The 27,640-nt window shown below is 38.8% G+C and overlaps 1 protein-coding gene across 3 annotated transcripts in view; it reads left to right on the top strand.

Moving 5' to 3' along the window:
• Positions 1 to 27,640, top strand: part of CNTNAP4 (contactin associated protein family member 4) — a 252,750-nt gene that overhangs the window by 138,452 nt on the left and 86,658 nt on the right. For all 3 annotated transcript variants that reach the window (XR_008293835.1, XM_053211174.1, XM_053211175.1), the window contains 6 exons: positions 8,463 to 8,666; positions 9,433 to 9,617; positions 10,424 to 10,567; positions 13,562 to 13,823; positions 21,656 to 21,805; positions 27,454 to 27,625. Coding sequence is in view for 2 of the 3 variants with exons in the window: in XM_053211174.1 (XP_053067149.1) it covers positions 8,463 to 8,666; positions 9,433 to 9,617; positions 10,424 to 10,567; positions 13,562 to 13,823; positions 21,656 to 21,805; positions 27,454 to 27,625 (1,117 nt within the window). In the remaining variant the exon portion in view is untranslated. The remainder of the gene's footprint in view (positions 1 to 8,462; positions 8,667 to 9,432; positions 9,618 to 10,423; positions 10,568 to 13,561; positions 13,824 to 21,655; positions 21,806 to 27,453; positions 27,626 to 27,640) is intronic.

Raw genomic sequence — 27,640 nt, 5'->3', positions numbered from 1 at the left:
GATTTGCTTTTCAGTACCGGTCACAGAAGAGTCGCTTTTATTGGACTGTCTTGCTACAACTGGAATCACTGGATAGAAAATATACATTAAAAAACCTCCTTCAGGTTTCTGAAGTTCAACTTAAAACAGGATGATATTTGACAAGATTTGATCTTGAGAGAAGGAAAGCAAATTTTGAGAGATCCACGTTTCACTGAATTTTTCCTAAAAATGCATCCCAGTTGCAGGGCATCATAATGCTCAAGCAGAAAAGTAGCCAGGTTTTACTGGGCTGTGGAGGCGGGGTCCAGAGTTCAGGGTTGCCAGAGTGGCTAGAAATTTAGGGTAGAATCCGGAAAAGGAGGGGGTCAGAGAGGGAGGGCCTCAACTCCCACATAAAAACTCCCCTTCGGTCCTCGGCTGATCCATGACCTGCGCATGCCCAAGATGGGGTACCAAGAAAGCTCAGGAGAGAGCGGGATGGGAGATCCAGGGGCTGAAGATTTCCACATCTGCCTAATGCTGGAAGGAACACCTTTGGAAAAAATCAATCCTGCCAATTTACAGGGACTTGTGGGACATGTTGGGCTCTTAACTGAAAAGCCAGAGGGCATTGCTTTAGGAGTAAAGACCAATCTGTGGACCAATTGTTATGTCCTGGGGCTAAGGACAAAACCAAAGTAGATCCATCCCAACAAAACCTGGAACCAAGCTTTCACAGGGTCAAGGTGATCCATGGACCTCTCCCATCTCCTTCCTGCCACCACCATCCCTCCCTCCCCAGGTTTCACCCTCCCACCCTTCCTCGCCCCTCCCCAAACTTGTACCCTCCCCTTCCCTGCCTCCTCCTTCTTTCCTGATCCTAGACATTCACAGAGGTGGACATCTACTCAGACTAAGATTCATTTCCTCAAAGATGTCCCCAGTCAAAAACCTCATTCAAATCTCCCTGTTCAAAACTCCCGTGCAACCTGCCCTTTTCCTTCATGCTCCACTTAGCAGTTTGTATATATATCTGTACACGTGGGGTGAGTTGCTTGATGTCTTTCTTTTCCTTCAGACTGAGGGATCCATGAGGACAGAATGTGTTCACTGTTGTAACACCAGCTCCTACTGTAGGAGTGGACACAGTAAATGCTCAGTAACTATTTGCTACATAGAGAATTCAGAAAAACATCCAGTTAGCCATGACGAAAATGGAAAAATGAAAAAATGTATAGAAACCACAGATTTATTGCATTCCTACAGTAGCAGTTGATTACATAAGTGTGGGATAAACATGTCGGCTGTCGAATGTTTGGTATTACTAAAGTGATGATAAGAGCATACAAGATATGTGATAAATTAGGCATTTTGATACTTCCATTTGAAACGCACAGCTTTTTGTGTGGTATGAGAAACTGGAATTTTTCTCCACATATTCCAAATAAGGAAATTGAGAATCCATGTTTATGTGACTTCTGTGGCATTACAAAATTACAAACAAATATTAGAAACAGAAATACAGCTTATGTCCTCCAATGACACACTGAAGTGTCCTCTATGTAGTAGATGTTACCCATTTCAAGTCTATTTAAAATGTTCATTTAGATTGATATTTGGGTGGCAGTGGGCTTGTTTGTTCCTATAACCTCCTGGAGTGTTATCACTGATCTTAATTCAGTCTATTTAAAACCATGATAGTAAAGTCACCTTTTGCCTGTGGTTATATGCAGCACTTGATCCTGTACCTTCTTCCTTTTTATTGTATTAATTTTGGTTGTTTTAAACCTAAGAGTGCCTTAAATCATTCTGTGTTCTTTTATGCTACCATGCAAAAATAGTCCAGCCCATTTCCTGTTGATTGCTCAAGTGCTTGGGCTCTCCTCGCCATCTCTTCAAAACCCAATTCAGTAATGCAGATCTCAAGTGCCCATACATCATGCTGTTGCTTTAATATTTCACTATATAATAGTTTAACGGTGACTCAGCCTGATTTATGTTTCTTAGAAGTCAAAATTGGACCTGTGTTTAGAAATTCATAGGTAGTAACTTTCAAATAAAGAAGCAGTATGATCAGTATTGGAGACTGACTTTCTTGTTTAGCCCAGAAGAGTTTGGTCGATTGTTCTTTCTCCACTGAGAGCCCTTTTCTCTGTTTATATTTTTGGGGTGCTTCCCACAGAATTCATAGAAAGCTGTCATGTCTTTTTCAGGAACTCTCTCATGACCTTTAATAAAGGCAGTTTTCTCTTATTCAAGGATTCGTGTTCCAGTTCATGCATTTTCTATTCCAGTTTTTCTCTTTTACGTTTCTTAACCAACTGACCTCATCAGTGATGCAATGATTCATAGTTAATTCACAGAGCCAGTTTCTCTCCAAAACATCTTTCAAGGACAAGCCGCTCCCATGTCCAGTTTTCTTCAAGTACCACCTACGTGTAGATAAACATATTCATTTTCCATGGTCCAATTCAATATGCAACGAAGTTACTCATTTTCAGACAGAAGGTTTCTTTAACCTTCTTGTTCTTCTTGTCAGATAATCCTGATGCTGTCATCTGCTCAGGGGTCGCTCAGGAGCCTGTTTTCCTGGGTGTGGCTCTAGGAGCTCCTACGCTGGTGGATATAAAGCAGAACCCAGGATGTTGGATGCTTCTGGAAACCTCACAAGACACGCCTCAGTTGATTCTAACATGGCTAGACCATGGAGCTCAATTTAAGAAAACATGCTCCTGTATGTTTTTTTTCTTAGCGATCCACTCGGAGTGGTAGGGACGGTGTTGCTTTTTCAAATCGCAACCTCTCACATTTTGTGAAGCCTCAAACTTTGGAGCAGGGGTAGGACGTAGGTGTGAGGGAAGGATCCCGGGTCAAGTGGAAGATATTACACCGAGGGGTGTATCTGCATGTGTCATATGCCCAGGTAAAAGAACAGTTTGCTGCTCGCATAGGTAAATCTGCGATGTAGTTGACATCCTTCTCACAGGCCGAGTGGATCAACTCCTCCTGCACATGTTAGAAATCACTCAGACCCAGCCCTGACGCAGCAGCAAGGCTCTAAGCACTGGCCTGAAAAATCACATCTCAGGGATGTGTGTCTTGCCCATTACAATGGAAGCTCCTTGAACAAAAATGTGCTTTGTATTTATGCATTGCTGTGTCTTCCCCTGTTCACAGGGAGCTCTCCATAGATACGTGCTTGCAGAAAGGGGCGCGAGTAGGCAGTTCAGCAATACCACATCTGACACAACTCCCTGAAAGAAATTTGAATGTTTTTATTGGAAATCTCTTCGTTCCATGGGAGATTGTATTTGTGAGTCATGCAAATAAAGCAGACTGTACCTCTTTCCTGGGGTCACGGGGAGAGCTGATACGAGAGTAGGGCCTACAGTCTTTGTGAGTCTCTTCTTTCCTTGATGCCTGCTATAAATGAGACGATTTGAGATGGAGGTATTCACTAAGGAGGATTCAGGTCACCGACAATTGCCATAGTGAGTCAGCTCAAGCATTAGCTGACAGACAGAGAAAAAGCCACAGAACCCACAGATGGCTCAAAATCATTCTTGCTGCACAACCCGGCAGTGACATTGATAATGGAGCATTCCTCGTGCTCCTCAGAAATTCATTATTTTTTGAAGAGTTCAGTTTTAAATACACCGAATGTATGTGTTGAACTATTTTGGCTGTACCTCTTTCCCTGCCCAGTGTTCTAACAATAAGTAATAGCAGTAGTTAATGTTTATTGACTTTTAATTATGCACCAGCAATTCTTCCAAAAATTATGCAGATAGACATTCGTGCAACAATCCTGTGAAGAATGTACTATTGTTATTCCCATGTGACAGATAGGAAAGGGACAAAGGGGTGGAACAACTTGTGCCACAGAGGGAGAAATGCCCTGTTACCTGTTACTATGTTACATTATGGGACATAGGCACTTACAGTTGTGATTAAACTAAGGACGTTGAGGCAGGGAAAGTAGCCTGGATTATCTAGTAGGACCCGATGGGATTACAAGGGTCTTTACAAGAGGGAGGTGAGAGGATCAGTCAGAGAAGGAGATGTAACTGAGAAACAAAGTGGGGGATTTGAAGATGCTATGATGCTAGCCTTGCACATGAAGAGAAGTCGTGAACCGAGGAATGCAGATGGTCTCTCCGAGCTGGAAAAGGGGAAAAAAGGGATCATCTTCCAGAGACTTCCGAAGGAAAGCAGCTCCTGCCAACCCCTTGATTTTAGGACTTTTTGAATTCCCAGACTAGAAGATGATAAGTTTGTGTCGTTTCATGTGACTGAGTTTGTGGTCATTTGTTACATCCATAACAGGAAACTCATACAGTTGCCCAAGGGAGGGTGAAGGTGCAAATCCACGCCGACTAGTTATCTTAACTCCTGGGCTACCCTGTAATAAAAAAAACTATTAAAAATGTCTCAGAAGGGGGCTAGCCTGAGGAGGATAAATGTGTCAGAACAATTTGCAACTTATTACTAGAAAATTAGAGTTTATGCCCTCCCTCTGGTGAACAGGATATGACAGGGTCACAATATTAATATTGATGGCAATCTAATCATTAAAATATAACCTGAGTGACAAGCCTACTAATGAACAGATTTACAATTAGAAAAATAATTCTTTCAGTCAAGTAACACGTCTCCTCCTACATCGTTGGACTGTGGGTCTTTGGCTGTTATAAATTTTGTTAACTTCTGATTTCTAATTTTTATTACAGCCAATTGTCTAATACCTCTGTTTTTCCTATTTGTACATTTCAACCGTGTACAAAAGATTCGTTTTCTGAAAGTGTTTGACAAAAGATGGGCATAAGTGTGATTCTGTTAATTGAAACATGATTATTGTATGCTTAATTTAGTGTTTCTAAACAAATAAATACAGAGTTAGATTACTTTCATGAATGGCATGCATTCATTGTATCTTTCATAGGTTAGTTTCAATGTAAATAAATATTGTTATGAATCATCTGAACTTTTCTTTTGTGAGAATGTATTTGCATTGGTAGTGTCCTTTGTGGAATAGCAAAAATAAATTCACCTTGAATGTTACTGGTGACGGCTCAGACGTGAAATGTTGCTTCCCCAGCCAATGATGTGAAGCCCAAGTTGAACTTTAAAGGTTAGTAATGTTGAAAGTAAAAATTTCAAAAACAAACAAATAAACATGACTTTCATTCAAATACAGAATAAATACATATGAAAGATTAATTAAAGAAGGAATCAGAAATATGGTAAAGCTAGTTGAAAGAAGATTCAAGAGACTGAGTGTAGATAGGAATCCTGGAAAGTATGTTGGATTACTATCACTAGGTTGGGTACATAAATGGTTAATGTCGAACAGGGCACTAAAACCAAAAGCTTTTATTTTCTATCACACAGAAGTCATTTGTATTTCCACTGGGAAAAAAATTTACAAATTAACATGTAACTGAGCACAGTCTGGCTCTAACCCATAATAAATAGTAAAATGAGACCTTTATTAATTCACCCAGAATTAAATAATCTTTAGATGGACCTGTGAGAAAATGGTCCAATATGACATTGAAAGGAAGTGAAATTATTGCTTTGGGTTATATCCAGTTTTTCTTAACAGTGGGTAAGACCATTTTCAGGAGAGACTACAAACCTATCTCTCCCACCAGCATCCTTGGAGAGATAGATTCTCATAATGAATTCAAATTAATTCTCTCTGTGTCTCTCTCTTCCTCTGTCTCGCTCTCTCTCTCTCTCTCTCTCTGTCTTTCTCAAGATTCTTTTTCATATAGTTCCAGATTTTCATATCATTAACTGTATGTGCCACAACACAGAGTTTTGTGATTATTGCTTAAAAGTGTATGCTGCTTGTATTTCAGATATGTTGTGTAAATTGCTTTTTATAACAGTGACTTATATTAGACCCATTATAAGTAAGTTTTCTGTCTGAAGTAATACTGTTAGGAGTCATCCTGAGTTTTTTCTTTTATGATTATTCTTGTACACATATTGCACACATCTAAGTTGAAGTTATCGTATACTAACATTGTACTCACATTCTGAATTATATTTAGCTTTTCTTCCCTGAAGATATTGTTCATACACACACTGAAGTCCGTGATGGTGTGGCAGCAAGTTTGTTGATTTCCCTACTTAAACTACTTTCTCACTTACAGACCCATTTTCAAAGAAAGCCCCACTCCTCTTCCTCCTCTGAGAGCTGAGTTACCGACTGTCTCTGTATTTCTTTTCATGACGGTAGAGGAGAGAAAGTATTGGGACAGCATCTAGGTCTTTGGGAATTAAATGTCCTAAGAGTAATTCTAAGAGCTTATGGGGACATGTGTAGGACTTGAAGACTGTGAGGAGTAGAAAGGTTAGTAGTGAGGTGTCTAGATCAGAGAGGTGAGTTTCCCCAACTACCTTAACTAAAGAGCCAGTCTTCTGTTGACCTTCATCAGTCTGTCATGGTTGTTCACTTGCTGAGCAGTGTCCACCTTCATGGAATGTCAGCTCCATGAGGGCAGGGGGCTGTGCGGGTGTTGATTACTCTCTCGATCTCAGCATCCATCACAGGGTCTCACAAACGATTTGCTGAATAGATACTTATTGTTTCTGAATGTCTCAGATTTCTTAGTTAATATCCATGGAGTAAGAAGATAATAGGTAAGAATGAGAGAAAATGGCAAGTGGCTTCGTTTTAAGAGATGAAGCAGTATTCCATTGCTTTAGACATCAATTGTCTGACACATTTTTCACTTTCCTTTGTTGCTGATGGAAATATACAAGGCACAAAAGCTTTAGGTGCCATGAAGGATGATTATGACCATTATAATGTGATAATGATAATAGCAAAGAAGAGAAAGAAAGAAAGAGTGGGGTAAAGTAACACAGGCTAAACCTTTATTGGAAAAAAAATTCTCTTGGTAGCTTATTCCAAAAATAGACTTTATCTAAAGTAAAATCATTATTATGATGGTTGCCTTTAAGCAATACATTAACTCAGAGATAACTGCATTGCTCCAAATGCATCAGCATTTAAAGTCTGTCTTACTGGAATTTTTCTTAATTTATTGTAATCTAATAATCATAGAACACATTATTTGTATTTGACACAGAGTTATGTTTTTACCATGCACATTCATTCAGCTATATAACAAGGAATAATTGTTCAGTTAACATTATTCTTTCTACAGAATGCAATGTTTATTCATGTGCATTTGGTGAATGAATTCTTTATAAGCACATTAACAAGATGTGGAAAAATCAAACCTCTGACTTTTCAAAAGATAGCTGCATAAAATAGTTGAAAAAATTTGGGGGGGGTGGTGAATATAAATGGTTCACATTAAATATGATGGATAATCTGAATGAAATGTATATTTGGGCATACAAGTAGCTGTAATAATTTTGTCAAATGAAACAAGATGAGTAAACTTTAATGTCATTTCATTGACTGGGAAAAGTCAGCTAACCGGTTGAAAAATAGCTTCATTGGGTTTCCCTAACTTCTTCATTTATTACATAAATGTACTCGCAAGGGTAATTGCCTTAAAAAAATCTTTGACTTGCGAAATGTAGAAAACCCTGCTCGGCTTTCTGAGTATTATCAGTTCTATTTTGTGTCTGTTGTTTGGGTGCAACTGATTTTGACAGATATGCTGTTATGTTACTGGTATAACATGACATCTTTTTTCAGATGAACTGAATAAAAGTGATCTTGACAATGAGTAGATAAGACACTGTCAGAAAGCTGAAAAAACATGTCAATGTCACAGTTTTGACACAAATGCAGCAGAAAAGCCCTTATAATATCATTAAGTGACTATCTTTCCAGTGATGCTCTTTAGAAGACAGAAGATAGCATTGCTCTTAAATACTATTACTTAGCCACAAAAATAATAAAATAAAACAAAGCACAAAGGTCAGGTTAATATATACTTGAGATGGCATTTGATGAGTCTGATGGATGTGTTTATATTTTTATGCAGATCTTTTATCTATAGCATGTGTGAGAGAATTTTTGAGATATCAAAACCATTTTTTCAGGAGCTAAACACCATTTGCCTTCAGCACTTCAGGAACATGATTAAAAATACTGATGGTGAAATATGCAAAGTGGTTGTGTGGATATTGATCATAACCTTTTTCTTGATTTTATTTCTTCATTGAATGAAAAGAAATAGCTTTCAATAATAGAAAATTAGGAATACATTTTGAGATGTATTTCTAGATAATGATTTTGTAAATAGGTTAGCAAGGACTAAAATGGAATCAATCCCAGGCATCAAGAGGGAATTAGACCCGAGCTTTTATTTTCCCTCATGATTGTCTTGGAACTGAACTATACGTGCATGTGTGTATGCACAATGCTTTATATATGTATATATGTGTATGTATATATATGTGTGTGTGTATATATATGTACATTCACATGTACATATATGCACATTTAAAATGCTTTAATAAAAAGTATATTTATCCTTTAGAATGACTTTTAATGTCTTTGTCTTTAGGATCAGAAGTGGTTGATCTTGATGGAAAAAGTTCTCTTGTCTATAGATTTGATCAAAACTCCCTGAGCCCAATAAAGGATGTTATTTCTTTGAAATTTAAAACTATGCAGAGTGATGGAATTCTGCTCCACCGGGAAGGGCAAAATGGAGATCATCTCACGTTGGACTTACGAAGAGGAAAACTCTTTTTACTTATTAATTCAGGTAAATCTATTTGGCGAAGTGTTTGACAGTCTGGCCACTTAGATATCACTTCAGTAACTTTATGCTTTTATAGCTTATCATATAACAATTAAGGTGCCTTATTTCCAGATTCAGGGGCTTATATGTACACCAGTATCATACATATAAAAATGGTTCCTATTTTGCAAATGGTACAAGACCCTCATTTAAATTTTTTTTAAATGTTTTATTTATTTTTGAGACAGAGAGTGAGCAGGGGAGGGACAGAGAGAAGGAGACACAGAATCTGAAGCAGGCTCCAGGCTCTGAGCTGTCAGCACAGAGCCCTATGCAGGGCTTGAGACCAGGAACCATGAGATCATAACCTGAGCCCAAGTCGGACGCTTAACCAACTGAGCTACCCAGGCACCCCTGCAAGACCCTCATTTGATGTTTCTTTTGCTTAGTGCCAAGAGAACTACATAGCTGTTTTCAAACATCATGAAGAAAGGGATGAGTCCCTGAAAAATACTGAGCTAGTAAAAAGAATGAAATTGTAGCAAAGATACATTTTACTTTGCAAATGGCATGTGATGGGAAATACTAATGAAAAGAATTAATGGTGGAAGAAATTCCAGCAAGGTTGAGAGGATATTAGATTCAAACTCCAGGTAAATCCATGCAGTGTTTCGGATGGAATGCAAGGAAGAAGATTGCAATTATGAGAGATCCTGGTCCCCAAGGGGAAACTTTTTTTTTTTTTTTTTAGACTGGAAATAATGGTACTGTTGTTTTTTTCTCTTCTAAGGTGAAACCAAACTGCCCTCTGCTCACACGCTGATCAATCTCACCCTGGGCAGCCTGCTGGACGATCAGCACTGGCATTCAGTGCTGATCCAACGGTTGGGCAGACAAGTGAACTTTACAGTGGATGAGCACAGGCACCGTTTCCACGCCCAGGGAGAATTCAGTTACCTGGACCTTGATTATGAGGTGTGATAGTTATGTTCCAATTAATGCAGATTTTTACAATGTATATGTGGTGTAGCCATGCAGAAGAAAACATACTGTAGAGACAGCACCCCTTCCCTCTTTCAGAATAAATCAAAGTCCTGGTGACATGTTTCCCAAGGTGACCTAACTCACAGTAGCAGATTTGAGCATATGCTACTGAGGCTTTGTCTTTCTGATGATATGTTAATCTGTTATCAGAGAGAGAGAGAGTTTCTTTTTTACCTGAAATGTATAGTCACAGATTATCACATGTAGGAAATCTCCAAGAGATCATATTACCACCGGTAAATAAAGAATGTGTTGCATGATTTTTTTGTGCGCTTTAGGGTACCCTCAAGCAGTGTAGATTTATGGAGAGGTTGTAGTAACTAATAGATTAATTAATTCATTATCAATCGATTCGAATGCACAAACACCAATGTGTGCCGGAAATACATATAGAACAAAACGCCATTATAACCAGTTAATGTTATTAAACAGAGATTTACCATGGATATAAAGAGGCATTTTTATTCATCAGCCAATAAACATCCAGATGTGATTAGTAACTTGTAAGAATAATCAAGCTCTAGTGTAAATGAAAACTGAATGCATGTAAATTTGTTTTCAAATCTGCATTTTAATTTTTTAAAAATATCCATATGAAATTAGCAACATGGCAGTGTAGGGTGATGAAAAATTGATTTATCTGTGATGATTAAAGCTATAGTTACTAATCATAATTATTTAAGCAAACTATCAGAAAATCACTAAACAATATTATTGATGCCATTTTTCTTTCTAAGATCAGCTTCGGAGGGATTCCAGCACCTGGAAAATCAGTGTCATTCCCCCATAAAAATTTTCATGGGTGTCTAGAAAATCTCTTTTATAATGGAGTAGATATCATTGATTTGGCCAAGCAACAAAAACCAGAGATCATCACTATGGTAAGAGAATCTTCATGTAAATGAATGAATGAAATTGTGTTGCTTTTTCACACAATAAAATTGCTTCCCTTTGGATTCCCACTTGATATGATGTGAGATTACTCTCTCTCTTTTTTTAAGAGATTACTCTTTTAAAAGTTTTCTCTGCTTGGCAATATTCATGTAAGGGATTAATTCTACTTAAAGCAATTATAATTCACAGAGCGTGATTATTTTATTTTTATATAAAGTAAAACATTTTTTTTTACAGTTGATAATTTCATTTTGTTGTGATGCTATTACTCCAGGGGACCAATTTCCTTTGCTCTGTAACTACCTTAATAAGATATGCCCTGACAACCTCTCTTAATCAAGGGAATCAAGTTCCTGGAATCAGATAATATCCATGTGTATTAGAGAGGCATTTGAAAAACTATATTTTGCCATGGTCATTCATAACAAGTAAAAGAAACGAACAGGCCGTTATGACACTGCCTCTGCCAATCTGTCCCAATAGCGATGTTGGTCAGGCTGCGTTATATTCTAATTCTATGGAAATGCAGCAGATTTTAAATATAACCGTATTGGTCTGGGGTCAGTCAGGGAAGTAGCACCACTACGAGTTTTAGGAACAAGGGACTTGGATCTTCACATTTGTCAGAGGAGCTGAAAAGTGGAGGCCAGCTGTCAGGAAGAAGAGTTAGAACAGGGTGAAGGAAAGCCAGCTCCTCTGTGATCATCCCTCACTGTGCTTGTATCACAGGAAATAAATACATAAATAAATAAACAAACAAACAAACAAACAAACTCCCATGGAAAAAAATGGCTGGCATTTCACTTTTGCCTCAAATACCACACAAGCTCCGTTTTTGACTAACTTTTAACCAGAACCAGCCAGGAAAGAGGATTCTGGGAGACATGGTTTCCAGCTTAACTAGCTTCATGAAAGAAGCTTCAAGAAAGAAGCCTCATGAAAGAAAAGAAAAACGTAGATCCTTTTCAATACATTTCTTTAATTGTTCAAAATTCAGGATATATAAATTCAAGCTCGTGTTATATCAGCCAGTCGCAAAGCACATCACGGGAATATTTATTTTCTTATAAAATGTTTTATTCCTAATTCTCTGTGTGAATTGATGTTATCTATAGGAATATACCATTCAGAAAGATTTTTAGTTATACTTTGATAAGAGGGAAGACGATTTAAAAGGAAAATCAAAAAGCCGTAGGTAGATGTGTGTGTTTCATTGGCAAAACGAGCTTCCAGAAACTGCCCATGCAGCTAACACTTACTTTTCACTGGCAAGAGGATTTGCTGCTTGCGGGGTAGCAGGCCACTGTCCAAATGAAGCATCAGACCAAACTGCCGCTGGTAAAATGTTTCCAGTTTTACGAGGTTTGTTAGTTTATAATTGCCTTTACATTATGGGTCAGCGTCGCTTACTCTTCAGCTTTTATTTTCCATTCACTGGGACAAGATATTTGTCCACAGTGAAAGCTAATTCACTTTTAACAGGATCACAACATAGCCAAATATCTTTGTTTAACCAAGACTAACTGGTTTAATTCCAATGTGTATCCTTCTAAGTACAGTTGATTTCATTGACTTTTCAAATCTGTATTTGGAAAAGATGCTAAAGAATATTTTCAGGAGGAGTAAAAACCTTTATCTTCATTTCTGAAGCCTGTTAAGGAACATGTTTAACTATTTCTAAATAATTCAGAGGGTAAAGATTTTTTAAATCCTTAAATATATACTTTACTAAGATAATTTTTATACATAGTATTTTAATGAAAATTTATGCAAGTCTAAGGTGTCTTGAAACTCTGTTTTAAAACTGTTAGGTGAGAAATAATACATGTAAGTCTGATGACACAGGCATAATAAGAAAGAGCCAAAAATGTTTAAAAAATAAAGGAATGTTGGGACGCCTGGCTGGCTCATTCAGTAGAGCATGAGACTCTTGATCTCCGAGTTGTGGGTTCAAGCCCCACGTTGGGTATACAGGTTACTTAAAAAAATAAAAAATAAAATCTTTAAAAAAATTAAAAGAATGTAAGTAGTACATTGTACATTGTAGTATCCAAGAAAAAAGGAAAGATGGGCTGATGCTATAAAGAGACCATTCTGAGGAAAGGTAGTCCCAAAGAGCCACAAACTCGTGAAAAATGCTTAGATTCGCTATTGGTCAGGTAAATGCAAGATAAATGAGAATGATATATCACTTTGGCATTTTGTCATTGAACCTGTGCAAATTTAAAAGATCTATAATACCTATTCCTGCCAAGGATGTGGGGACAAGGATATGCTTGTATATTACCGGTAGAACTGTGGAGTATTTTAACTTCTTTTTGGAAAAGAAGCTGGAAATATTTATTAAAACATATAAGTATATATAGTTCTGCATTTAGAACCCTTTTCCGTAGAACTGAAAATATACAGAGGAGCATACCGAGTTATTTATTACAGTCTTCTGGAAACGAGGATATCTATATATGGATATATAGATATATATATATCCATATATATATATATAGATAGATATATATATATGAAATATGAAAAAATACAGAAGGAAAAAGAGTAGCTCGTTAATATTGGTTATGTTATGGGATGGATTAGAACCAAAGGCAGCAAAGGACGAAGGAGAAAAGCATTTTCAGCCAGAGCCCAAGGAGTAGAAATCCAAGAGAAGATACAAACAAAGAATTGGCTTAAATAAATTTGTATTGAATTCAGTCACATTGAGTTAGATGCCTTTACAGAAGTTGCGAGCTGGGGAAAAATGGATTTCACCCAGAGCCTAGGGAAAGGTTTGCCTGACCGTGCTGTCACTGGATTTTGAAGAACCTTTAAGATAAATGGCAAGGATTTGAATTTTCATGTTGATAGCCTTTTGTTGTTTTAAATCAAGGGTAATTTGAGATCCATAAACAGCCTTTGTGACACTTCAGTTTCTATTACTAACATGATGGGAGTCATTCTGAAAGCTTTTTCTTTTGCTTCATTCTCAGGGAAATGTGTCCTTTTCTTGTTCGCAGTCACAGTCTGTGCCTGTGACTTTTCTCAGCCCCAGGAGTTACTTAGCCCTGCCAGGCTTTTCCGGGGAGGACGAGCTGTCTGCTACTTTTCAATTTCGAACCTGGAATAAGGCAGGACTTCTGCTATTCAGTGAACTTCAGCTGGTTTCAGGGGGTCTCCTCCTCTTTCTTAATGATGGAAAACTTAAGCTGAATCTCTACCAGCCAGGAAAATTACCCAGTGACATCACAGCAGGTAATAAGTGTATTCCTGCAGGCACAGCGTATGGGTTTGAAAGATTTCATTATCTCTCTGTCCCTTTTCCATAAACTTGTATGCATAACCAAAAACAAAAACTAGTGTTTGTTTAATGAATGAATACTTGAGTTAATAAGATTATCAGGACTCTTCCTTCGAGGACCTCGATTCTAATTTCCTTTTAAGTGTGGCTTCAGCCCTAGCAGGTCTTAGTAACCAGAATGATAGTTATGGGGGAATAGAAATTTCCTTTCATGACCCTCTTCCCACTCCAGATAAATACACATATTCTGAGGAAATGTGTTTTGGGAGAAATGCAAAAGACTTTGAAATGGGCCCAAAAGTTTACTGGGTGTCTTCATGGGAAGACTAGGCTTTGTCTAACACAGCTATTAGCCTAATCTGGTCTGTGAGAGAAAAGGAGTGTTTCTTGGATCTGTATTTCTCTGTCTGTGTGTGATGTAAAACCCAAGCACTTGGTCAAAGTAACTTCACTTGCTGATATATTCTGTACAGAGTTGGATATATTGGGGAGGATGTAAAGGTTTGTGCAAACTTCTCCATTTGGGTACCAGAGGGGATTCTCTCTACTTCTAGGCAATACGGTTATCATCTTAATGATTAGAAGTGCTATAATTAAGGAGACTGTATGAGTATTTGGAAAATTAATACCTAATTTAGGTCAGCGCTTTGGGTGAGGGATATTTTTGCCTCTTCATTAAAATTATGTAGTTCTTGACAAGGGATCTCCAGCACGTTTTCATACACATGGAATAACACCCAAGCCAAGCAACTAGAGGTCACATTGGGGTGAATTGCTACATCAGTTTAATAAATGATCTTTCAAAAAAATTTAAAGATGCCATTGTAGTACTCCTCTATGTTAACTATGGCCAAAATTAATCGCATATGAGAGGAAAATTGGCAGAAATACAGTTGGAAGCTAAATATAAGAAGAACAAGTGTATCAACGGACACACAAATACCTAGTCTTTATGTATTGGTGTTCAGTCTGTCGCTGCAGTTTAAATGTGGGAGCTGAAAGTTCGATATTAAATATAATTTTTAACAGCTACTATGTTGTGACTTTTTCATGTAATGCTCAAAATGTGGTGGATTTGCAGACCCGACAAAAGGAAACAAAGGAAACAAATTAATCAGTGCCATCTAAATAATTAATAGGCTCCCTAAAATGAGGGCCCCAAAATGTAAGCTTGTCATTAATGTGTCGTTTATTGTGATTTATTTGACATTCTAAGAAGTGGTGGTATGCATAGCCTTGTTTCAACACCTTAAAGAAACTGCTTCAGTACAGTGTACTATAGTGAGCCCCATGAAGCTGGTTCATTCTAAACACTTTGCAGGCATGAATATGTAATAAATTACTAGGTGTTGAGTCTATATAGAATACTCTGATTTGAAAATCTTTAAATTAATATTTAAATTCCTATACAGTCTAATCCACTATGGTGTCATAGGACTCAGTGTAATTGTTCTGTAGCGAATAACAAGGAGTGCAGACTATGGATGAACGATGAACGCCAGGCTAGGAGAAATTGTTGAACTTCACATTACACAGGTGGGCCTTGACTTACCGACCCCCAACTCCCATTTTTCACCGTTTCTCTTAAGATACTAATTTTTGCCGGTTTCAGTGAGGCAAGCACCTTTTGCACTTGAAAGGGGACTCTGTAAATGGTAGTTGGGTGGGTGGTTCATTTGTACAAGGTTCGAGAACTAAGTCATTTGTCAGAATGTATTATTATGACTCCTTAAAGGGAACCAAATACTTATTGGTGGATTGTTACCATATCATGTTGAAGCTTGCCATTTTATAAGGATGGCTCAATTTTTCTTAGCTACTAAGGTATAACTTCCCAATCTTACATGTTTTAAAGAATCAACATTTTTATCTTTTGCAGTGGCATAAAAATTAAATTATGCTGTGGAAGAACTGAATTGTTCAAATCTTTGAATTAGCAGGATACATTTTTAATGCGCTGTATAGTTTGGCACAATGTCACTTGGAATTCTTTGAAAATATTATGTCAACCTATATCATTTTGAAATATTAAAGATATTATATTAGTCTAAATTATAAAAGATATTAGCTGGATTACAGAGTCCCTCATGACACAAAATATTTCCAGTCTTTGTCGCTTTTACAGATGTCAAAGCAAAAATCATCAGTTGACATCAAGAACCCAATGAACGGTGTGGTTATATTTTCCTGTTTAAAGCAGACTCTGTATTGTAGGATTTGAGATTCTGCTATGATTTAGCATTTCTGCTGCTGCTTTTGCCTGAGGGTGAAAATCAGGCCTATAAACCAGCTTCTTGCTCTCAGGGGCAGGGCCTGGTGGTGCGGGCTTGCAGAGTAAGAAATGTTTCTGGCATTTTTTCACTTACTAGACCTTCGCGATTCTTGTGACCCCTGCAGAGGCCCGGCCCTCTTGATTTGCCTAACCCAGGAGAAGGCCTGTGTCATTTCACCTTCCTCCCTTTCACTGTTGGACTCTTCCTACCTTTCAGAGGGTAAACCTGTCACTCTCTGAAACTCCCTCTTTCTCCAAAAGTGACCGGCACCAGGGATCTCCATATTTTCATCTTGACAAGAGCTTTCTGGAGGCCTGGAACTTTAGTTCTGGTTGGCGAATATAGCTAATGGATGAATATAGCTAATGGGTGCTCTGTTGTCAGAGCACTCAAAGATATTCAAAAACGGAAAAAACCCTTCACTCGTTCCTTGAGCAATAGCCTATGTATAACTCCCTTTTGCACTTTCGCAAAGTACCTACCCTGTCCAGCAGGGTTTTCCTTCTTTATACATCTTATTTCATAGATGCCTATTCTCATCTTAGGAGCCAGTGATGGTGGCTAAGCTGTCACAGAATTTCTGTGGCAATTTAGGGTTGATTCCAGAAGATTGTACATGAGGAGCAGATATAAATCTTTTTCCTCTTTCTGTATTTTGTGAGACAGAGGGGGGGGGAGGGGAGAGGGGGGAGAGAAGGGAGGGAGAAGAGAGGGAGGGAGAGGAAGAGATTTCTGGTGAACAGCCGTGTTCTTCCCTATGACCTGCCATTCCCTCTTACTTCTTATTCTGGTCTTCCATCATTCCATTTAGCGTTGCCCATGCCTTCCACGCAGCCCACACCACACTACCTGTAATCAAACAAGTCGGGCTGAATGCTTACTGCAGCAAGGGGAGCACACACCTGGGGAGTCATGGGCGTGTCTCAATTTTAAGGTGTTAAGGGTGATTTATTGTAAGATTTGGGGCTGTTAGCTCATTTGGGGGGAGGCTTCAAGGAAGTGGAAAATTGCTCTGGATTAAATGCTGCTAGGAAGTGAGGGTAATTGTGTGATTAAGTATCTTTGTAAATCTTATCTAGAAGGATGGAGGAATGAAATAAGGTAATTGATGTAAAACAAAAACAAAAACAAAAAACATCCGTTGCCGTTCATATTATCCCGAGGAGGAAGTTTGGTAATTCTTTGGTTTTCGCAGAAGCCTTGTTATCGTCTATGGTTAGACAAGATAAGAAAGTAGTCTTGGCTTTTTTTGGTCCAAGTTCAGTGTGGTCACAGAGTTACCTTGTCTAATATTGGTATTCTATGAGATTGTGTTCAATGGGAGAGCTCGCTCTGAGTGCTCGCCAACGTCCCATAGCATCACCCGGCTGAGAGTGCGAGGCCATGTCCTGGCTGTTGGGGCGGCTTTTCTGTTTCTCAAATTTAATTATTTACAAGAGCAAAAAAGTAAAGGAACTGCCTGTCCTACAGGCAGAGAAGAGTATGGGTTTTGGAATCAACTTACCAGCGGGACACTACCTTGGGTGATTTGATCTTCCTACTTGAGCCTCATTTTCTCCATCTTTAAAATGAGAATAGCAATAGCAGTGTTGAAGATCAAATGACACAATGCATGTAAGGCACCCAATACCTGTTACAGATACCAGTTCAGTAAAAACTATTTTTATTATCTTACTGTTATACCAACAACATGTCCCTCCCCAACTCAAAACTTACGAGTGGTGGGAGCAGTGCTAAAATTAGCATTTACTTACCTAGTATCATGAACAAGAATGAGTGCAAATTCTATGATTTGTCACCTTCCATCCTTTTAAAGCGACGTGGTCTTTTAAGGGGCTCCCTCTCATCAGATCCAAAAGCAGCAAGGAGTTGTACACTTAAAAAAAATAGAATCTTGGGGTGCCTGGGTGGCTCGGTCAACTAAGCATATGATTCTTGATTTCTGCTCAGGTCATGATCTCACGGTTTGTGAGTTCGAGCCCCACGTCAGGCTCTGTGCTGACAGGGCAGAGCCTGCTTGAGATACTCTCTCCCCCCCTCCCTCTGCCCCTTTCCTGTGTGTGCACACGTGCTCGCTCTCTCTCTCTCTCACTCAAAAAAAATAAATAAACTTTAAAAATAGAATCTATTTTTAAACTTTACTTCTAATGTTTTTTAAATTTATTTTTGAGAGAGGGCATGAGTGGGAGTGGGGGAGGGACAGAGAGACAAGGAACAGAAGATCTGAAGCAGGCTCTGAGCTGACAGTAGTAAGCCCCATGCGGGGCTCGTACCCACAAACTGTGAGCTCATGACCTGAGCCCAAGTCAGATGCTCAATCGGCTGAGCCACCCAGGCACCCTGTAAAAAAGAGAATCAAGTCTTAAAATTATCCTTTTAGTGTCTCGAGTTAAGAGAAAGAAATCAAACGGATTGTTCATTATTTCATTTACATAATAAATCCTATTGATGGGTAACAAGCCTCCTCATCATAAGTGAGCGGTGTCTGTTATAAGTGAGGCCTGAGAATAGCTTCCTGAAGTTTCCCCCACAACCATAGCACAACTTCACAACGTGCTAGCTGCCTAGGTGGGTGACTGAACTGTGTCAGATGACAGAATGGCTGTCCTGGCCATCTTTTGTTCCTAATCTAAACTGGCTTTTGTACTAAGGGAAGAAATTCCCGAGCCTTTGACTTTACTCCTACGCATGCCTCACCCAGCAGATCCCTGGAGCGCTGCTACTCAAAATGTGGTCCCTGAGTGACACTCATTCGGTGAAATACTTGTTTCCAGATGGAGTATAAAAATTGGGATTAAGCTCTAAAACACTGCTGGAGCTTGCTGCATCATCCGAGGCCAAGGTCGCTGGACTCGTATTTTATGTCTTCTTTATTTAATTTTTAGTAATTGATTTTCGCTGAGCTTTTGAAAGGATCAGTCCACAGTAGATCAGAAAAGAAAATGTTCATCACCACAGGTGGCTTGGGAAACACTGTCCTCGACCGCTAGAAAGCCTAAAATTAAATAAGAGCTGCAAAGTCGTGTCTATAGGCACACCCAGCCTTTGAGAGAGCTGATAGAAGGCACGTGGTAGGGGAGGGAGGGTGGGAGGTGTCTGTAGGTGTGACGCAAAGCTCAATACAAAGGCTTTCACTCTAAATGTATCCTCTTAAAGGAAGCTCTAGATGACAAATCTGGGGCATTTGATTTATTTTAGTCCAATCTCACACCGTCAGGGATTACATAACTCCTCAGTTGTCTATTTCGGAACCCACTCTTAGAAAAGGTATCTAAAAGTATCTAACCTACATTTTTCATTTCTCAGTTTTTAGGTCTTTCTCATTATCTTTCACAAACTAAACCAGTTGGGTCTTTGAAAATCTTTTCTCTTTCCTGGATGTAGTATAAAAATGAGCTTTGGTGCCCAGGATGGAATTTGCGTTATACTAAATAAATCCAGGGCAAAGAGCTTAATTGCCTAACAGAGCTTCTACACATTTTCTGTCTGAAAAATAGCTGGTCAAAAATAGCTGAGGAAGTAAAGAAGTTGTACATTGTACATAGTAACAGAAAAGAGACCATGACCTTTGGGTTTAATAGAGTACTCATAGTTTAGTTTACTAATTTGATCCATAAAGTCATACAGCATTGAGTATTCAATGGATATAAAAAACCTTGATGGTTAATCCGCAATAGAGGTGCTTAGATTCCACCTGTCTGCTCATGTTCAACCAGCGACAGACTTAATTCCCTTTAAGAAGGAAAGGGCTAACTCATCTCATGGATTCATGACACAGGAGCTTCAGTGGGAGGGATGGGAGGTTATTTTTTAGAAGTGATGAGAAAACTTTGATTTTTGATTCGTGTGAATTTTGGTCATATATATCATCTTGAGAAATCCAGGGAAAATATAAAAATGAACAAAACCCACAATTTTCCATGATGAAAAAATTGCTGTTGATATATTGGGGTAGTTTCAGCCCTTCCCCATATGTATACAAAAAAATAGGAGTATCCTTAGAATTGTATATATGGAGTTGATTCTCATTCTTTGCAGTAGTTCTATTTTAGAAAGTCACTGTGGACACTGCATTAACAAACACTGAACCATCACTCCTAGAATGAATGGGGTTAGGTTCCTGTGACTTTCTGGTCACAACATTTTTGTCAACCAATCAGTCCATAACCTTGTTTTATGTGTGATTCTGTTTAAAGATACCTTATTTCATATATATTGTTGATCCATTAACATTGAACTCATGGTCAACTGCACTATAAGCAATGGCTGAGTGAAGTTCATCGAGCATGTGTGTTTTCTCTGTGAGACACATCACAGCCTTCTTGCATGTAGTAACACCAAACCTGTACTTTGTCACTAGGACTGATATCTTTTTTTTTAGTGTTTTTTTAGTTTATTTTGAGAGAGAGAGTGTGCATGTACATGGGCGGGGGTGGGGTAGAGAGAGAAGGGGAGAGAGAGAGAATCCCCAGCAGGCTCTGCACTGTCAGGGGCTTGATCTCACCAACCCCTGGGATCATGACCTGAGCTAAAATCATGACCCATGTCACTCAAGTGACTGAGCCACCCAGGTGCCCCCTGAGGTCTTTTAAATTGCAAAATCACCAACCAAAAGCACAAAAAGTTGGGAAACGTGTTTACATACGACAGCTGAAACAAGTGTCGTCTCCTTGTTTAACCTCAGCTGGAAACGTGTGTCCATCCACTCCGTTTTTTCACTCTTCTATATATGTTTCTGTGAATGATTCCAAAGATGCCCTGAGTATTGATTTTGGGGTTACAAATACATTATGGTGACTTAGGTAGATTTGCAAATCCTATGCACTGTGAGGATCGACTATGTAAATGTGGTTTTACACACTGCTTAATTTATTTATTTATTTATTTTTATGTTTATTTATTTATTTATTTATGAGAGGGACACAGACAGCATGTGAGCAGGGGAAGGGTGGGGAGAGAGGGAAAGAGAGAGAATCCCAAGCAGGCTCCGTGCTGCCAGCCCAGAGCCTGACGTGGGGCTTGAACTCGTAAAACTGTGAGAGCATGACCTGAGCCGAAACCAAGAGTCAGACACTTAACTGACTGAGCTGCCCAGGTGCCCCCATACTGCTTTATTTTTTAACTTTGTATTATATGGGAAAACTTTCAATATTCATTATAGTCTCTCCCAATATTTTTGTAATGATTGACTTGATATACTTTGCTAAATATATAAAACGACTACACACAAATGTAAAAAAAAAAAAAAAGCAGATAAGTCGTTTTATTGGGTTAGACTTTGCCCAGTGTTGGGGATTTTGTTCCCTTTATTGAGACCCTCAGAAAGGAATCATATACCATTTTCCCCAAGAGGGTACCCACTTGTCTCCTCTTCCTGTCTTTTGGTTTCCTTTTGTTAACATATGGGAGTGCTGTGCTTGATTGGGTGATGTGTATATTGCTGTTCCTAACCAACGGCTTATGCTGTTCCCTGTTGAGAGATAACTCTTTTAACTGATTTTTATCTCCCCTAGGTGTTGGATTAAATGATGGGCAGTGGCATTCCATCTCCTTATCTGCCAAAAGGAATCACTTGAGTGTGGTAGTGGATGGCCAGGTGGCCTCTGTTGCTTCTTCCCTGGGGTCTGAGCAGACTTATTCAGGTGGCACCTATTATTTTGGAGGTAAGAGAAGAGGTCAGGCCATATGGGACACTGACCCATATTTGCAGTTACTTGCCCTTTTGTCCTGGAGATGTCATCATTTTAACGAATGTCAATAGTATGGAATAATGTCTCCCTCTCGTTGAGCATGGAAATGTTGAGTGAATCAAGATGGACCGACTATGGCCTAAAAGGCCTTTCTTAGGGATGGATTTACTTATGTTTACAATTTCTGCATGAGAATGACTGCAAATAAGCCACCCTCTTCAGTTCTTACTTTCGAACTTTGTTATATTTTCCTAGTGTTAAATGGTTCTTATATGACTTTTTCAGATTTTTATGGCCTGGTTTTATTGCAGTATTTTCGTGAACATGGCTCTTAGCTCCTCTGGAGCATCCTTATTGCTTTCCTACTGTCCAATGCAGAAGGGCAATATTATGCCAATGGCAAATAATCTAACTCAATTAGCCATAGAAACCTCTGCTCATCGCTAAGTAATAATGCACTGATACCGTGGATGAAATTAGGGCATCAACCTTCAACACCAGGTCATCTCTCTAAGAGAACAAAGACACATGAAGCGTTTACCTGCCCAGGGGATGTTTGATTGAACTAAAAGTTTGGAAAAGAAAACCTTGGAAATGGAAATGAATCTTTAGCGTGGAAAATTAAAATCAAAGGTGATTTGCCATTAGAAAGGCAAAGGTGTAAAACTGTTAGTAGTAAGACTTATTTCTAATCTTGACTTGGTATGTTTTTTATTGCTGCAATTTTGAATTTTAACAGTCCTTCTGTCTAGAATCACTTTTGAATTTGGTGGCAAGTAGCCCAATCTTTATTATTCATCAATAAAATACAAATTCCTTTCTAAGAGTTGACAGTAAGCACACAGACCATGCATCATTCGTCTGATATTAACACTTTCAAACAAACACTTTCCATGCTACCCAAGGAGGGGTGCATATGGCGTTGTTCTGTGTTCCCACCATAACTTAAAGGGAAACTTTCACAAAGTCCAGAGCCCTCGATGTCCTACAATTGAAGGAGGAGGATGCCGTCAAATTTTTGCAGCAGGAACCCACGTGGGTGGCACCAACCTTGACTTGCAAGTGGAACGACAGTACGTCTACAAAAGGAAAGATGATGGCAACTACATCATGAATCTGAAGAGAATTTGGGAGAAGCTTCTGCTGGCAGCTCGTGCACCATTGTTGCTGATGAAAACCTGGCTGATGTTAGTGTCGCATCATACAGGAATCCTGGCCAGCAAGCTGGGCTGAAGTGTTCTGCCACTGGAGCCACTCCTGTTGCTGGCCACTTCACCCCCGGAACCTCCACTAACCAGATCCAGGCAGCCTTCCAGGAGCTGAGACTTCTGCTGGTTATTAATCGCAGGGCTGACCACCAGTCTCTCACAGAGGTGTCTTATATTAACCTGCCTACCATCGCTCTGTGTAGCACAAACTCCCCTCTCTGCCCTGTGGACATCGCCATCCGTTGTCACGACAAGGGAGCTCGCTCAGTGGGTCTGATGTATTGGATGCTGGCCTGGGAAGTTCTGTGCATGTGTGGTGCCATTCATTACCCACAGCACCCATAGGAAGTCGTGTCTGGTCTCTACTTCTACAGAGATCCTGAAGAGATTGAAAAGGAGGAGCAGATTGCTGCTGAAAAGACTGTGACCAAGGAGGAATTTCAGGGTGAATGGGCTGCTCCAGCTCCTGAGTTCACTGCCACTCACCCTGAAGTCACACACTGGTCCTGAAGGTGGGCGGGTGCCCTCTGTGCCTGTTTGGCATTTCCCTACTGACTCGGGCGCTCAGCCTGCTGCTGAAGACTGGTCCACAGCTCCCCCTGCTCAGGCGACTGAATGGGCAGGAACCAGCACTGAGGGGTCTTAAGCTGCTCTTCCACAAAGGCCAACGAAATGGAAATAAGGTGGATGGAAAGTAAAAAATTTCTTAAAAAAAAAAAAAAAGAGAACAAACAAACAAAACCCCCTACATAATCCATTACTGTGAATGGCAGCATAGTGGTAACAATCCCAAAAGATGTAATTGCCTTCTTTAGTGAGATTTGTGCATTTCTGAACCAACTTGTTTATTAAACCTCATGGAATATATGATTGATTTTCTGGCAATCCATAGGAGCACATTCCTTTAATAAATGGTAAGATCTAGAGAACAAATTAACTAAGAGCTTTCACTTCAACGGAAAAGATTTAGAAGCACTAAAAGAGATTTTAAAAACACGCATATTGTTAAGTGTGGAAAAAAAAAGACTAGATAAAAATGACTGGATTGGATAAAAGTGTAAATCATGAAAATAGAATCATCATTCTTACAGTATTTTTCATCCTTTATGTTCATATTTAACAATGCCTACCTATTTTTGTGGAAAATTTTTATTGCTATTATTCATTCTGTAATATTTTTTTATGATGAAACCTACATCACATGTGCACTCTGTAATTTTGCTTGTTTTTATTATGATACACACCATTTTATTTAAATAAACTTTTAATCTTTGAATAGTTTTAGATTTATCAAAAAGCTGCAAAGATACCCAGAGTTCCCATACCCCCTGAACCCAGTGCCCTCGGTTGCTCACATCTTACATCATGTGTGCATTTTAAAGCATGTTAATTAGAATGCTGTGCATATCTACATGTGCATTTCCCAGCTTAGAAAGATAATAGTATCAATATCCATTTGTCCCTCCAGGGTCAGGTCTCTTCTCCCCAGATAAACACTGTCTCGAATTTGGGGTATTTCTCCCTCTCTTGTTCTTTTTAACTGGCATCTATTGAGGTGTTTCTGAGTTCCTAACCAATATACTGTGGAATGTTCCATAATAAAACGCAATCAAGTTCTTGGTTGGTGTCCTTTGGTACCAGAACATTTTGAGCATGAGATTCTACTGATCTCATGCTCTGCAAACTGTAGAGCACCCTGACACTTCCAGGATTGGGAACAAGGGTCCAAAAGAAAGCAGGAGGCCTTCTGCTGCCCAGCTCCCCCCCTCCTCTTCCCGGGTTTGTGCTCCAGAGACTAATAGAGAAGGTCCATCCTTCTGGAAGCTCACTTGGGGCTTTGGGCTGGGAATCCTGGATTCCGAAAGTGGACTGGAAGGGGAGTGGGGTGATCATCTCTTCCCAGTTTTCGCACTGGATGCCCTGAGTCCGAAGGCAAACTGTGACAGTTGTTGACCCTACTGGACCTTCGGCTCTTTGTGCATGAGAGCCCCCTGTATTACTCAGATCTGCTTTATGTAGGTGGAAGGCGCTTCCTAGGGTGTTAATTCTTTAGCCAGTTTATCCTCAAGTGAATAAATGTCCCATGTTCTGAGATGGGATCTTATAAGTTTTCTTCCGTTTGTGTCTCAGTTCAGCTGCAAATTTCCGGTGATCTTATCAGCCTACAATCAGCCTAACATGGCTGCCGTGTCCCACTGTTCCACCAGCCCGCATTGTATGTCCATTCTAGGCCCATCTTGAGAGTGACAGTTATATTGGGAGGGGGGCTGTTCAGAAACCACAGCATTCTGCATATGCCATGCCAGATCCCATTATCTGTCCGTCGTTCTCTACTCTTTCTCCCCCCAGCCCCAGCTGAGTGCTTTTCACAAATTTGGACTGCTTTGTGGCGCATTGTGCCCAGCTTTTATCATTTATAAATTATAAATTTTAAGTCTGGGTTGAGGACAGATAAATGCTTAATTTCTGTATGTTGCCCCATGTGATCTTTGTGCTAAAGAATAACACACTGTGCGGTGCAAACTGGAGGCACTGGACCGTGTGCAGAATTCTCACACCCCCGCTTGTGTAAATCAAACATTATCCATCCAGTGAACAGGCTAGACCACCGTGAAGTCAAAGCCGACATCTTACTTCTGGTGCAGTGACATCGAGTGATAATTTATCTGTCATCTTCAGAGGTGGTTAACATGCCGACTGCCTCCAGGAATGGATCCATCCATTAATTCAACATTAAGTATTCCCTAGAAATCTTCATATTTTAAAACTTCCATCTCAAACGGGTTCAGTGCTGAACTTCTCCTTGCTATTGCAATATATTCACTTGTGGGTGCCTGTTATCATAGACTAATGAGACTAACCTGGCTTGAACCTTTCTTTATTCTTAGAATCTCTTGCTTATTAAACATCGTAACTAGGAATACAAAGTTCCTCATGGTACGACAATGTGCTTTCTGAAAGTTCCATCATCTTTCTTGGTGACTGAGTTTGCTTAGTTTTATTCCCTGCAGGCATATTGCAAAATTTATTTTATTCTGAGATAGTTTGAAATGTGTCAGGAAACACTACCTGGAGAAAAGGAGATTAGCAGAGCTGTTTATATTCCTGGCATATTGTAGTCACCCCCAAATATTGTTGAACTATTATCGTCTCAGTTGTTACTTTAACATTCTTAATTGGTTAATAAGTCATCTAGAAAACATAGCGAGGTTATAATAACCATATCCTATACCACAGAAGAATTTTAAGCACCGAAAATGTGTGTAGTGGCCTGTGCAATAAATTGATACTCAAAGAGCATTCATCACCTTTTCTTGATACATCAAATTTGAAACTTCGGAGTCTCCCTTGGTCAAAATATAATATTTCAGTGTACCTGATAATAGTTTTAAATATGAATCCTGGTCTTCACTTGCCATATAAATGGGTTTTGTTAGGAAAACAAGCATTAAAGGGGAAATATCTTCAGTCACAGTATGTAATTATAATGGAAATTCTCAGGTAGAAAAAAAGCGTGGATTGTATTGGAATTAGGAAGTTGCTGATTCATTTCTTATTCTTCGAAACTGTAATAGTGCTTGACAACCATAATGGCAAAGAAAGATTAATGAAAAATACATAAGTATAATATATGTGCTCATACTCCATAAAATTATTTATTTCACTTGGATAGAGAAACACTTAGAACATCATTAAAACTCAGAGAGTAATGGTTAATATTATAGTTCTTTATTATTTAAATAATTAGAAACAGGGCTTAGGTAAGTGTTAGAAAAAATCAATATAAATGGAACATTCTTTTGTGAGTCAAAGGATAAATAAAATCACAGTGAAATGTTTTTGACATTAAGTCATTATGATTTATTAAAATGCATGTGTATATGGCTTTTATATGCATATAAAAATAAAGTATTTAATTAAATAGATGGTTGGTAATTTTATCCCAAGTCAATATAACTCCTTTCCCAAATAGTTTCAAATACCAAGGTATTTCATAGTTATTGATTTATCTTTTCTTATGCGCAGTGCACATTTTCAATCTTCATGCCTTTTTTTGCATTCCAAAAGACTAAGTTCCTATGTTTAACTGTAATACATAATTTAATATTATGTAATAATAATATAGTATAATAATTGTATGATAATTACTGTAACATTATTTCATAAGAATCCTATGGTAGTAATGAGAAATACTTTGTATAAATTGCAGTTTGTCATTTAGATCAAACTAATGATGACTGCAAGGGGCTCTTCCTCCCTCTTTTAATTTTAAGGAAATAATCAAATGGCTACCTCTTTTCTTTTCTTTCTTTCTTTTTCTTTTTTCATAATGAAGCAGTCTATGGTACTAAATCCTGATTGATTATGATGTATCCTGACTTACTTTGTTTTGTTTTGTTTTGTTTTGATCAGGTTGTCCTGACAACAGCTTTGGATCCAAATGTAAAAATCCACTTGGTGGATTTCAGGGATGTATGAGACTCATTTCTGTCAGTAACAAGGTGGTGGATCTGATTTCAGTTCAGCAGGGATCCCTTGGAAACTTCAGTGACCTTCAGATAGACTCATGTGGAATCACAGACAGGTACGGATCTCATTT

The sequence above is a fragment of the Acinonyx jubatus genome, chromosome E2, assembly GCF_027475565.1.
Source record: "Acinonyx jubatus isolate Ajub_Pintada_27869175 chromosome E2, VMU_Ajub_asm_v1.0, whole genome shotgun sequence".
NCBI lineage: Eukaryota > Metazoa > Chordata > Mammalia > Carnivora > Felidae > Acinonyx > Acinonyx jubatus.
The sequence above is the reverse complement of the archived record's forward strand: the minus strand, read 5'-3'. Positions and strand labels throughout refer to the sequence as shown.